Source organism: Asterias amurensis, chromosome 18 (assembly GCF_032118995.1).
Source record: "Asterias amurensis chromosome 18, ASM3211899v1".
NCBI lineage: Eukaryota > Metazoa > Echinodermata > Asteroidea > Forcipulatida > Asteriidae > Asterias > Asterias amurensis.
This window is the reverse complement of record NC_092665.1, coordinates 3344345-3357551: the sequence shown is the minus strand read 5'-3', so window position 1 is coordinate 3357551 and position 13207 is coordinate 3344345. Positions and strand designations below refer to the sequence as shown.

The 13207-nt window shown below is 37.0% G+C and overlaps 1 protein-coding gene across 2 annotated transcripts in view; it reads right to left on the bottom strand.

The window, feature by feature from the left end:
* The window catches only part of LOC139950325 (high affinity cGMP-specific 3',5'-cyclic phosphodiesterase 9A-like), a 120595-nt gene that overhangs the window by 13958 nt on the left and 93430 nt on the right, over positions 1 to 13207 (bottom strand). For both annotated transcript variants that reach the window (XM_071948938.1, XM_071948939.1), the window contains exons 4-7: positions 12015 to 12117; positions 10983 to 11122; positions 8254 to 8395; positions 7010 to 7105 (exon numbers count right to left, since the gene is read on the bottom strand). In XM_071948938.1, the coding sequence (XP_071805039.1) occupies positions 7010 to 7105; positions 8254 to 8395; positions 10983 to 11122; positions 12015 to 12117 (481 nt within the window). The remainder of the gene's footprint in view (positions 1 to 7009; positions 7106 to 8253; positions 8396 to 10982; positions 11123 to 12014; positions 12118 to 13207) is intronic.

The window sequence follows — 13207 nt, the reverse complement described above, 5'->3', positions numbered from 1 at the left end:
ATCAGCAGAGTGTGGGTTCGAATCCCCAGCCGTGACACTTGTGTCCTTAAGGAAGACACTTTAAACCATTGCTTCGTCCTTCGGATGGGACGTAAAGCCGTTGGTCACATGTGTTGTGTAACGCATGTAAAAGAACCCAGTGCACTTATCGAAAAGAGAAGGGGTTCGTCCCGGTGTTCCTGAATGTGGCTGCTGTATGCGCCGTAGCACCCTGTAAACCCTTATAAGGTGCTAACTAATTGGGTCTCAACATTCATCACTGCAATATTCTTTCTGAAAGTTTGTATATACTCAGCGCCTTGAGTACCTTGTTTAGTAGATACGTGCGCGAAATAAGACTTCTTTATTATTATATACAAAGTACCTTGCAGGAAATGTATTTAAACTGTATGTTAAAGCGCTTTGAGCGTCACTGAGTGTTGGATATACATTTATAAGAAGCCACTATACTTATTGTCACCTTACTTCATGCGTCATTCGACACTTGACGATATGTGCGGTGAACTTTTGCAAGTACTAAGATTGTAACACAATAAGATACATACAGTAACAAAAGATGAAATTCAGTGTCATCGTATTTTGTGGCCATTGAGTAGAAAAGTTTATTCATCAGACATATTGAACATCTGCTATTTCAACATATCAAAATATGATACAAATATCTGACACATAAGAGTGCATTATCACATATTATAATCGAGACAGACTGCTATGGTCGAAACATCAGGCCATTAACAATTTTTTGCATAGGTCCTTTTTGGTTGGTAAGCAGTTAGCAACAGCTAATTCTATTTTCTCAAATTTAGTATAAGCATTTAAGCTTCACCCCAGCGTATATTGACCAATCACAATGCAACGAAGGTCCGACAAATAAATTCCGACATGCGAAATGCACTTATAATTTGTCTTATATAATTCACACTTAAAAATAATAAAGTTTGTTCATTTAACTTCTATAAAAATAATAATTTTCATATTTATATTTTCATTCATTGTAATGATCGATTGAAAAAAATCCCCGGCTGTTGTTTGATAAATTAGTGCAACAGTGTTTTCCCAAGATCATTATTACAAGAAACTCTGTAAAAAAATATATATAAATCATCGTCCGTATCAAGACGATTGAAGGATAAACGAGGATCGTAGAAAAACAGGACACCCAATCCCCCTAGAAATGAGGTCACTCACACTGCTCGTCAATTATTCCCAGACCTCGACGATGACAGCGGACAAGACGAGAGGAGGAGAAGAAGAAGAAAAAAAACCTAGATTGATACTCCATGAGAAGGATTAGTGGCTCGCTCCATCTCTAAAGTTCACCCTCGGTCCAAGCTGCGATGCGGAGGGTAAAACTAGACAAGAAAAATATTTTGACAAAACGTTGAATCGTCCGATCGAGTTTCTTCCCTTCACAGTGTGTGTGTTTTTTCTTTCTTGATAAAATGCTGAAGATTAGCGCACGTGCTGCAACCTAAGGACTAGGGCTTTCGCGTCGGTCGAAGGAACAACAACAAAAATGAGTAGCTCGAGTTGCAATGTATAAAAATATTCAGCGATTGTCCGAGAAGACGATACTTGAGATGGAAATATTCATCTAACTGTCGACATCTCGGATGGACATTCTGCGAACAACTGGAATTACATCTAATAAATCTCTCAATTAATGTTCTATTACAATAACACTTATGCTTTGACACCTCTTGATTCAACACTAAAATGTGCTTAGATATTCGCTGCTATTTCCACCATCTGGTTAAAGGAACATTACAGAATTGGTAAGAAACCAAAATCGTGAAGATCACAGATTTACCTAAAACTTACATGGTCTAATGATGATGGTAGTAGAAAACATCCCTTGAAATGTTTATGTCTGAAATGTCATATTTGATGAGAAATAAATAATCGATTTTCGCGTTTGGAGTTTGTCGCTCAGTGATAAAAAAAAAAAGTTCACAGATTTACAAATAACTTTACAGAAGGTAATGGTAAAAGTCTTCTCTTGAAATATTATTTCATGAAATGCTTTACTTTTTGAGAAAACATTAAAACAATTATCAATTCTCGACTTCGAGAATTAGGGATGCAAGTAAACACATGTCATGACACGGCGAAATGTGTGAAAACAAGGTAGGGTTTTCCCGTTATTTTCTCCCGACTCCGATGACCGATTGAGCCTAAATTTTCACAGGTTTGTTATTTTATATATAAGTTGTGATACACGAAGTGTGGGCCTTTGGACAATACTGTTTACCGAAAGTGTCCAATGGCTTTAAGTTTGTATGGTCATTAACTTGTGGAGTAGTTACAAAAAGTATACCCTGCCTTTGTAATAAAAACGAAATAACAGATTTTACATTGACAGAGTATCAAAAGAAATTTCTTTAAAAACAGCAACATCTATTTCAACACTAACATGTGCTTAGATATTCGCTGCTATTTCCACCATCTGGTTAAAAGGAACATTACAGAATTGGTAAGAAACCAAAATCGTGAAGATCACAGATTTACCTAAAACTTACATGGTCTAATGATGATGATAGTAGAAAACATCCCTTGAAATGTTTATGTCTGAAATGTCATATTTGATGAGAAATAAATAATCGAACTTCGCGTTTGGAGTTTATCGCTCAGTGATAAACAAAAAAAGTTCACAGATTTACAAATAACTTTACAGAAGGTAATGGTAAAAGTCTTCTCTTGAATTATTATTCCATGAAATGCTTTACTTTTTGAGAAAACATTAAAACAATTATCAATTCTCGACTACGAGAATTACGGATTTATAGTAAACACATGTCATGACACGGCGAAATGTGTGAGCCTAAATTTTCACAGGTTTGTTATTTTATATATAAGTTGTGATACACTAAGTGTGGGCCTTTGGACAATACTGTTTACTGAAAGTGTCCAATGGCTTTAAGTTTGTATAGTCTTTAACTTGTGGAGTAGTTACAAAAAGTAATAAAAACGAAATAACAGATTTTACAATGACAGAGTATCAAAAGGAATTTCTTTAAACACAGCAACATCTATTTCACCTCTGTGAATTATTCTCAGTAAAATCTGAGCTGCACTTTTTATTATAGAAAACATCACCCCAAGGACTTGTGGTGCGCCATTTTCTTATCCATCTTTAAAACAACCTGAAAAACCCCTCCGCTAACCAAACCAATTTTAGAATTTGGTTAAAGGCAGTGGACACTATTCGTAATTACTTTGATGACCGATTGAGCTCAAATTTTCACAAGTTAGTTATTTTATGCATATGTTGAGATACATCAACTGTGAAGGCTAGTCTTTGACAATTACCAATAGTGTCCACTGCTTTAACTTATTTTCTCGTCATACAAAGAAGTGAAGAGGTGTTGATGCATTACTCCACACCGAACATGACTACATGTATAACAAACAAGACCCAGGTTTCTTCTTCAGGCGACGTACTGTGCGCGTTTTGTCCACAAGCAAACATTTGCGCCTTACGGGTACAAGTCATTAGGCCAAATAAAAATTAAATCACGTTTAGCGTACTGTAAACAAAAAAGGAAAGAGGAGGGCCTTCTTTTTTTCTTTATTGGCCGCTCGACAAAGACTACCGGCTTGGCTTTATAAAAAATTAAAAAATAAAAAAACAATAAAAAACTAAATCTTCTGAGAACGTTAAAATGTATCCTTTTTTTTTTAATGAAAAAGATGGGGAATGTTTTACAATTTGTTTGTAAAAAAAAGAAAGAAAAAAGGGCAGACTCTAAAAAGGAAGCGGGCTTGGCTAAACCTGTTTTGTCTTTTTTTTTGGCCTTATATTGAAATCTCTACGTGACTGCTTGAAAAACACTTCAAACTGGTGACAACAAAAATGCAGAATTATACATCGGACGAGCCACCCTGCACTTTCGGGTATAAATCTTTAATGGATGTACAAACTATTGTAAGTCGTCCAGCTGGCTTTCAGTTTAAGCAGGGAACTGTTGCCATGGAAACGGTGAAGCATGCCCTACAGGTGACCTGGGCTCCCTGTCTCCCCTATGCATTCCGTCAAATTGGGAAAAAAATGATGAAGGAATTGTGAGATAAGATGGAAGAACTGACAACGACCGACCGACGGAAGTCAAACAAATTAGGTGGGTGGAATGAACTGATTGAAAGAAAAAGATACAATTTCCCAAACCCAGAAACAATGGGGTTTTCTTATGCTGCACAACTATTTCTGCAAGGATATTAAATGTACAAAACAAGTTTCTTGAATTTCACTAAATTTCCCTCAATATGTTCCTCTGATCAGAAAGGATCAGCGAAGACTGATTTCCTTGAATTTGGAAACCTAAATGCTCTCTCGACAGAACTCTAAGACTGCGTATCTCAAATTTTGAAAGACACAACATTTAAAAGTAAGCTACAAAAACTATCATGTTTTGCTTTATTAAAAAAAAACCTGTCATCATTTTGAGAGAGATAATGAAAAAAAGTAAAGGAGGTCAGAAAAACTTCAGCCTTACCTCCTATTACCTTTAATTTGAATCTCAGATGCGATCTGGTGAAATCTGAACCTCATGCTTCACGAATTTGTTTGACCTGATTTACACTCTTCTTGACTAAATTCAAACATGTAGTGCTTGTAAATAGGTCAGATTGGGTACTGAACCATTAACTGACCTTGACAGGCAGGTCTGACTAGTGTGAACTGGGCTAAACCAGTTTAAACTGGTCTTAGGGAGATGATGTAAACATGTTATTAGGCAAGACTGGATATGAACACCTTAATGTCCAGGACTGGTACAAACTGGTCTGAACCAGTTTCTTCCGTCGGAGACAGATGAGGTGTAAATAGGTCTAACAAGATGATGGAATAAGCTACATGTAGTTTGCTGACATGGAAAGCTGTGCAAGGCGGGTCTAGCTTGTACAAACTGGTCTAAACTGGTCTCTACTGGTCTAGAGATGGTTGAGAACATACATGTAATACTGGAATGTTTGCTGTCTTGGAAAGCTAAAAGGGATGGATGAGAACATGTTTATAGGTAATAATGGAATGTTTGCTTTAATGAAAAGCTTAGACAGGCAATTCTTACTTGTAAAAACTGGTCTAAACCGGTTTCTACTGGTCTAGGGACGAATGACAGCGTGTAAGTAGGTCAACACAAGATAATGTAATGCTTGCTGTCATGAAAAGCTTAGACAAGCAGTTCTACCTTGTACCAACTGGTCTAAACCGGTTTCTACTGGTCTAGTGATGGGTGAGAACACGAACGTGAACAAACACAAGTCTTACCGAAGCTTCCGATTTGAATTATTGAAAGCAACTTCCCCCATGATGGTCAGAAATGACAAGACTCTATCAAATGTTTGCTTTATACCTCAGGGCTAGTTTAAATCAGTCTAAATATTACATCATGTATGCCTTTGCAATAACAAACATTGACAGCACTTGTGCACCAGGCAGGCGCAGCGAAAGACATCTGTTCCAAATGCCTCAGGTTGTAGGTTCATTTCTTCTCATTGGAAAAGACTATGGATTTGTTTCTTAGTTCAGAAGAAAGCACTAAAGGTATGAAGCGTTTTTGAATTATTTACCGCTAAACTCAGTCGGAAAAACAAACTATTTTTAGAATAATTGTTTAGCACTAGTAGTGTCTCGTAAGAAAACATGTAATGTAATGTATTTTTACGCTCTAAATCAGTATTCCTGAAATTTTGGGTTGACCAAAGGAAGAATTCACCACATCGAGACTTTAACCTGCAACCTTCGGATCAAAAAGCATGTCGTTTGTTGCTTATATCTGAAGAAAATTACTGCATTTTTTGTTTACAAGGCAGTTTAAAAAAAGTTGCATTGTCGAAGAGAAGGGGATTTTCCGGCTCACAATCATAACCTCTCGATCCTCCATCTTCCAAGCTTTAAGGTATCCTTAGATTTTATTTATAGAGCAATAAACAAAGACTAGTCCTACTTCAGGAGGATGGGCAGGATGTAGGTGTCTTAAAAAGTAACGTTAATCTTCTCGAGATCTTTTGAAAACCTTGAAAGATCCATAATTTAAGACACTTCTGCAGGAGAACAAAGAGAGAAACTGACAGATTCCACTGGCAATGATGATTTTTGAACGAATCAATCGTAATTTTTACGACATGGGTGACTTCATTCCAGCTCCGCATCGTTTGAAAAATTAATAATTCATAAATGGACTAATACGTGTACACTTGGAATCCATTGTCGCGTGACACGGCTGAACAATGCATCTACTAGGGCTTTCAAGGACACAAAGAGTGATTTTTCACCGCGGCTTCGTTTGAAATTGAGTCACAAATGGTAAACCATTACCTCATTGTTTGACGACATGCAATTCCCTGGAAATTTCATTACAAAACGCTTTAAGTTGAGAGCATATCTCATTTGTCAGTCGACAAATGTAGCCATGAATAAAAATGCATTGTTCATGTAGTTTTGACACTTAATTCACACAAATGTGCTGCCAAAAATTACTTGATAGCAAATTGACAGCATGGCGATGAATTTGTGATGCTGTCAGAATAAGGGAGGATGTGGAAGGGTATGTCTTCAAGAGGGTAATTAAAGACACTGGACATCTTTGGTAACTGTCAAAATCCAGTCTTCTCACTTGGTGTATCTCAACATATGCACAAAATAACAAACCTGTGAAAATTTAAACTCAATTGGTCATCGAAGTTGCGAGATAATTATGGAAGAAAAAAACACACCCTTGCAGATGCTCTCAAAATCAATTCAAATATTTTACTGAGAAATTACTTTGTTCACATAAACTTCAATACTTCAGAGGGAGCCGTTTCTCAGTGTTTTATACTATCAACAGCTCTCCATTGCTTGTTACCAAGTAAGTTTTTATGCTAACAATTATTTTGAGTAATTACCAATAGTGTCCAGTGCCTTAAAACCGATAATCATTTCTTAAAAGAAATCTTGAGGATTACACTTCCAAACACTTCCAAACATTACAAGAAACAGGTAGACTTAAGTCTGTAAGTATTCTCTTACCATTTGTGAGACGCAAAAGCAGTGTTTGAAATTGTGGAATGGTACGTGGTTATAGTGCCTGAAGACCTCAAAAAGGAAGTTCTGAAGTATTGGCATCTGTAGAGAAAACCAAAAAACAAAAATGAATACCGGAAAAAGAAACAATTGTACAATTAGTAGTTTACATGTTTAAAATGCGCCAAAAAATAACACTCAAAGTTAAATACACTTCAACTGAGAAAAACTGCAGCACACTTCACTTTAAAAAAAAAAAAAAAAAAAACCGAGAGATGTTTTCCCCCCAAACTATCTCTTCATCACTAAAACTAACAGAGTTTAACTTCTTCCGAATGCGAGAAACATCCCATGAAGAACCTCTCCCCCAACTAAATTATATTAAAAGTCTGATACAAATCTTCAAAACCATAGGCGGAATTCTCTCCCCGCTCTTTTTGGTTTTCTTACAAACTCGACCCAGTGAAAATCAGGTCACACCGCCCCTAATCAGCTGATTAGTATGCCGTGGTATGGTCCGAGATATACCTAGGGGTCTTTTAGATACTTCAAGCCATGAATCTGAGTAGCAAATCATCACACTAACCACACTCTTTTTTTGTATAATAGCCCGGGGCTTCGACTTCCGTTCATGAACTGATCAGCGTGCCATGTTCTCAAGACCGCTGAAAAATTCCTCCGAACCAACAACATGCGACGGATTTTGTTTTGTATAGTACTTTTAGCCTATGAGAAAGACTCTGCTAGGGTCGAAACATCAGGGTCCACTGAGCAAGGTTGCATTGCTAAAGAGGGAGTGTGGTCATGATCATCATGCCTCTGCCTCTATATGCAATCATCAGAATTCTACTCTTAAAGACACTGGACACTATTGTTAATTGTCAAAGACCAGTCTTCTTACTTGGTGTATCTCAACGTAACATGCATAAAAAAAACTGTGAAAATTTGAGCTCAATCGGTCATCAAAGTTGCGAGATAATAATGAAATAAAAAAACACCCTTGTCACACAAAGTTGTGTGCTTTCAGATGTTGGATTTCGAGACCTCAAAATCTAATTCTAAGGTCTTGAAATAAACTTCTTGGAAAATTACTTCTTTCTTGAACTTTATGTTACTTCAGAGGGAGCTGTTTTTCAAGATGTTTTAGGTTTTATGCTAATAAATATTTTGAGTAATTACCAATGGTGTCCACTGCCTTCAAGGGCAAGCCCAGAATTCATGAATTCTCTCCAAGTTATCCACAAACTCACCTCAATATTATATTTGGTAGTGAAGTCGAGGTCTATGTACATTTGTTGCATTAGCAGCATCATCTCTGCATCCTCCCATTGCCAATTGTCAAATACTGGTTTCCTTAGGTATTCCCTGACGTCATCTGTTAACTGTACATGCCTGTAGGTCAAAGGTCAGATACCAAAGGTTAAAGGTCAAGATTTCATGTTCCTCCCATTGCCAATTGTCAAATACAGGTTTCCTTAGGTATTCCCAGACGTCATCTGTTAACTGTACATGCCTGTAGGTCAAAGGTCAGATACCAAAGGTTAAAGGTCAAGATTTCATGTTCCTCCCATTGCCAATTGTCAAATACAGGTTTCCTTAGGTATTCCCAGACGTCATCTGTTAACTGTACATGCCTGTAGGTCAAAGGTCAGAAATCAAAGGTTAAAGGTCAAGATTTCATGTTCCTCCCATTGCCAATTGTCAAATACTGGTTTCCTTAGGTATTCCCTGACGTCATCTGTTAACTGTACATGCCTGTAGGGCAAAGGTCAAAAATCAAAGGTTAAAGGTCAAGATTTCATGTTCCAATGAGAGGTTCTAAACCAGTCGATTGGGATGATTAATTCAACCAATCAAAGGATTCTTCAAGGAGATGAGATAGTTTAAGGAACGAATTAAATGTGACCAGTGACCAGGGGTATGTTGGAAGCGCTTTCAGACGCCCTTTTGGTGTGTAAAGCGCGATATAAAAAGCGATTATTATCATTATTATTATATTGGGTATGCATTATGGATTGTCTTTTGTAGGACTATTCAAGATAATAAATGTTACAAATGTTGTCTTTTTCAAAATTCATTATTCATTTTAGATAACATCCAAGTAGATCTTTGTCATTTGATTGGATGATAAAAGTACAAGAATAAATAAACTTAACAATATAGTATTCTGCCATCTACGAAGTGACTAAGAGGGCCTTTAGTACTGCTTGCATGCATAATACACGGTTTGGTCTAGCGTGAAATAGTCAACAAAGAATTCCACCATGAATAGTACAAAAATGCACGGTTTGACAAATGAATGCCGCTTGACCTACAATCCTTCGATCAAATTACAAGACTCTTCTCTGGTGATATTTATTGTTCACTTGACACACTTCGTAATCAACGTGTGAAAAACTTCATTACATTCCATGACCAGATTCGAGAGAAAACAGGTTTTGTGCACTTTTATATTTGGCTTTATTTTGATTGCGGCAACCATTATAAGCGACAGTGATTTTGATCGACTTTAACGCCACAATATTTTCTTGACTTGCCAGGGTTTGAGACTTTGAAAGATTGATTTGATACGATTTTCAAAGTGAGACTTCAGATTTAATATAATAATTTTATGTTCTATTGAAATTTAAATTTTTGTAAATTGTTTTTATTAATATCAACAGATGGTATCTGCTAGGAACACTTAAGGTTCCGGATTGAAACACATCAAGTTCCCACACCAGGAACACTGGGAACACCAGGAATTCCAGGAACACCTCAGATGAAACTAGAACATTTCACATTATGTTCCCGTTGCTTTCTTGCTCGACAACCACAAAAACAAAAGATTACAAATGTAAAGCAGTAGCCTTGCAATGAATTGGATCTACACGGAAAAAGGAACGGGGGGAAAAAAGGAACGGGGGAAAAAGAAAAAAAAAAAGGCTGTGATTTTTTTTCTTTTCTTGTAAAGAGTGGGAACGTTTCCCCAGAAAGGGCACTTCCATTAGGAAATGAAAAGTGCCGGTGGGGTTACCTTCGCTGGGTTTCAAGGTAAATACCACGGGCAGTGAAGGCAATTATCCTTCACGCCTCAGTCATGAACGGCACAAATCTACAAGTCCACCTTCCGACAAGACCTTTTGACGTCAATAACAAGGGGATCGAGATTTTGTCATGAGACCGACAAAAAGGGCGGACGACGAGAAATAAAACTAAGGGTACCGCTTTGTACGGTCAGAGTTTTAGCAGGCTTGGAGATCGACTAAACTTTGCATCCTGAACAATTCTGTGGAACCTTCCTCTTGTTGTCTGTGATGTATAAAAGGCAGTGGACACTATTGGTAATTACTCAAAATAATTATTGGCATAAAATCTTACTTGGTAACGCGTAATGGAGAGCTGTTGATTGTATAAAACATTGTGAGAAACGGCTCCCTATGAAGTGACGTAGTTTTCGAGAAATCAGAATTAGAATTTGAGGTCTTGAAATCAAGCATCTGAAAGCACACAACTTCGTGTGACAAGGGTGTTTTTTCTTCCATTATTATCTCGCAACTTCGATGACCGATTGAGGTTTTTTATTTTGTGCATATGTTGAGATACACCAAGTGAGAAGACTGGTCTTTGACAATTACCAATAGTGTCCAGTGTCTTTAAAAGTACATCCAGCTGTCATGATCTCTTCACCACAATAGACCTTTCTTGGTAACCTATTTTTGCTACGCACATTTCCCACAACAACAAAAATATGCAAGTCTCCAGACACACAAGGCGTGAAGGCCACTTCAAGGAGTGGGCTACAATCAACTATTTTCCAGGGGCCGTTACAACCTACTCCTGGGGCTGAAACAGGGTTACCCCCCTATACAGTCCATATGGATGTAGGCTTGTGTATTAACCATTAGAAGCCTGGCTGGTAGAGCAGAAAGCACTACCTCCAAAGCTACTTAGCAGATTTGTGTCCTGATGCTAAGCAGTAATCCGCATCGATTCTTACTTTATTTTGTTGAACTTCTCTAGGACTCTTCTTTGTTCCTCCTCTGATTTCCTGAGTCTCCTCCGGAAGAAGGGAAGTCTGCTCTGTGACTCGGCGACCACTTCTTTGAAGAGACCGAGCCAGCTCAGATGTTCTACGCTCTAAGAAAAATATAAATAAAAATAAAATGAAAAAAAACACACAACATCAATCAGGTCATAACTAAGGGTGGTGAATTGACGTAAAGATCTGCCATTTTAAAATCGAGTATAAACAGTATCTCCGCATGGACTGTTGACATCTTTGAGAAAATTGCACCCAGAGTTTTGATTTGGCATTTTTGTTAGTACACATCTCTAGAAAAAAACTAATGTTTCATTCTATCTTTCTAGTAAAACCGAACAAATAAACAATTAAACCAGTAAAATAAAATTCCAACTTGCTTGACAGACATTCCTCAAAGGATTTGGGTACTTTTTCCTAACACAACACACTATGTCCACAGATTTACATTTAACTAACTTACACCGTTTGAAGATAATGATAGTAGAAAGTGTACCTCAAAATATTAATTGCTGAGGTAATGTAGTTTTTGAGAAATGAGTAACACAATGTCATGAAAATACGTTTTTACATGCTAAAATAGTTTTCGTCTTATGATAACTGAGACAAAGACATTGTTTTACACATTTCTTAAAAACTACAGCACCTCAGCAAGTAAAATTTTCAGGGAAGATTTCTACTATCATCATCTTCAAACTGTGTAAGTTTAGTGTTAATCTGTGGACATTGTGTTTTTTGTCCTACTAATAGTACATAGACCCTTTAAAATAATTTAAAGTAAAGAAGGGTGGAAACAATGCCTTATTTGTAATGGTTGTCTTCCACGATTGGTTCAAATCTACTAATAGAAGAGAGGTTTGCGTAAACACCATGTGAATATCTCTTTTTAGTAGTATTGGTTCTGAAAAGAACCGGTGGTTAACGACTCAACATTTCAATCAGTATGCTCTGATTGTCTTCAGGAGAAACAATCGGACAAAGTATACTCACTTCCAGTTTCTCTTTAAAGTGCTCAACTTTGTGTTTCAGCTCGTAGACGACACCTGGTGTTTCGCCGCTATCGACGATGATTTTCTTTTCTAAAACCTCTAACCTGTAGCCAAGAAATAAAGGAAAGAGAAAATAATTATTTGGCAAGAATCGACCGAGTCCTTGAATGATGCCAAGAAATACTGGATGAGGAAACAAGAAATCAAATATTGTTTCTTGTGGCAGGCTTTCAGTATTGAAACTGTTCTTTTTTCAGAGATGGTTCAGCGATTGAGATGATGGGATTAGAATTAACAGCCATGCTCTTGTAAAAACTTGCTTCTTGTGCTGCTGTGTTCAATCTTTTAGACTCAAGACTTTCTCTCTGAAGATGGGTAGACTGCTTTGTAAGGCGTTGTGGTTAAAACAGATTTATAGCATCTTGTTGAAGCATAACAATTTGCTAAGCATGAAACTTCTTCCTCAATAACAACAAGATTACCAGCCAAATTTCCATTTGTTGCATAGTGATTGTTACTAGTATTCAGTTTTTGTTTGCTTATCCTGAAAATCACATGGAAATTTGGTTGGAAAACCTGTTTTTATCAACAAAGAAATTTCATGCTAAGCAAACTTGTGTGCTTAGCAAATGAAATTGGGCCCTGTTCTTGAGTAAGACACTTAACCATTATTGCTTCGTCCTTCGGATGGTTATTACTTTGTCCTTCAGATGGGACATAAATGGCGAACAAACAACGCACCTTGTGTAATGTAAGTAAAAGGATCAAGTGCACTTATATCGTTACGAAAAAGGGTTTGCCGCAGTGTTATGGTTGACAGCAGATTGCGCCACAGCACTTTCTTACCAGGTGCAACATAAAAATAGATCTCATATTGACAACTAAATTGAAAATTAAAGGATTTGTGTTTGTACAACTTCTCCTATACCCAGGGATGTGATAGGCTGTTAAGAAAAAAACTGAACTCTAACTGAAAACTTGTAAGCATGAAAACTTGAGAGCATGAAGCCCAATACTGTGCAAACTAACGGAGTCGGCCATTTTATGGAGTCAAAAATGGCTTGTTAGCTCACGGTGTGTAAGGAAAACCATGCAATTTCGAGGCATATTTGTGTGGAATATTTTATTCTACTTACAAAACATCTTTCTAACCACGTGTATTTTATAACAAACGGTTTCAAACGCTTTTCATAG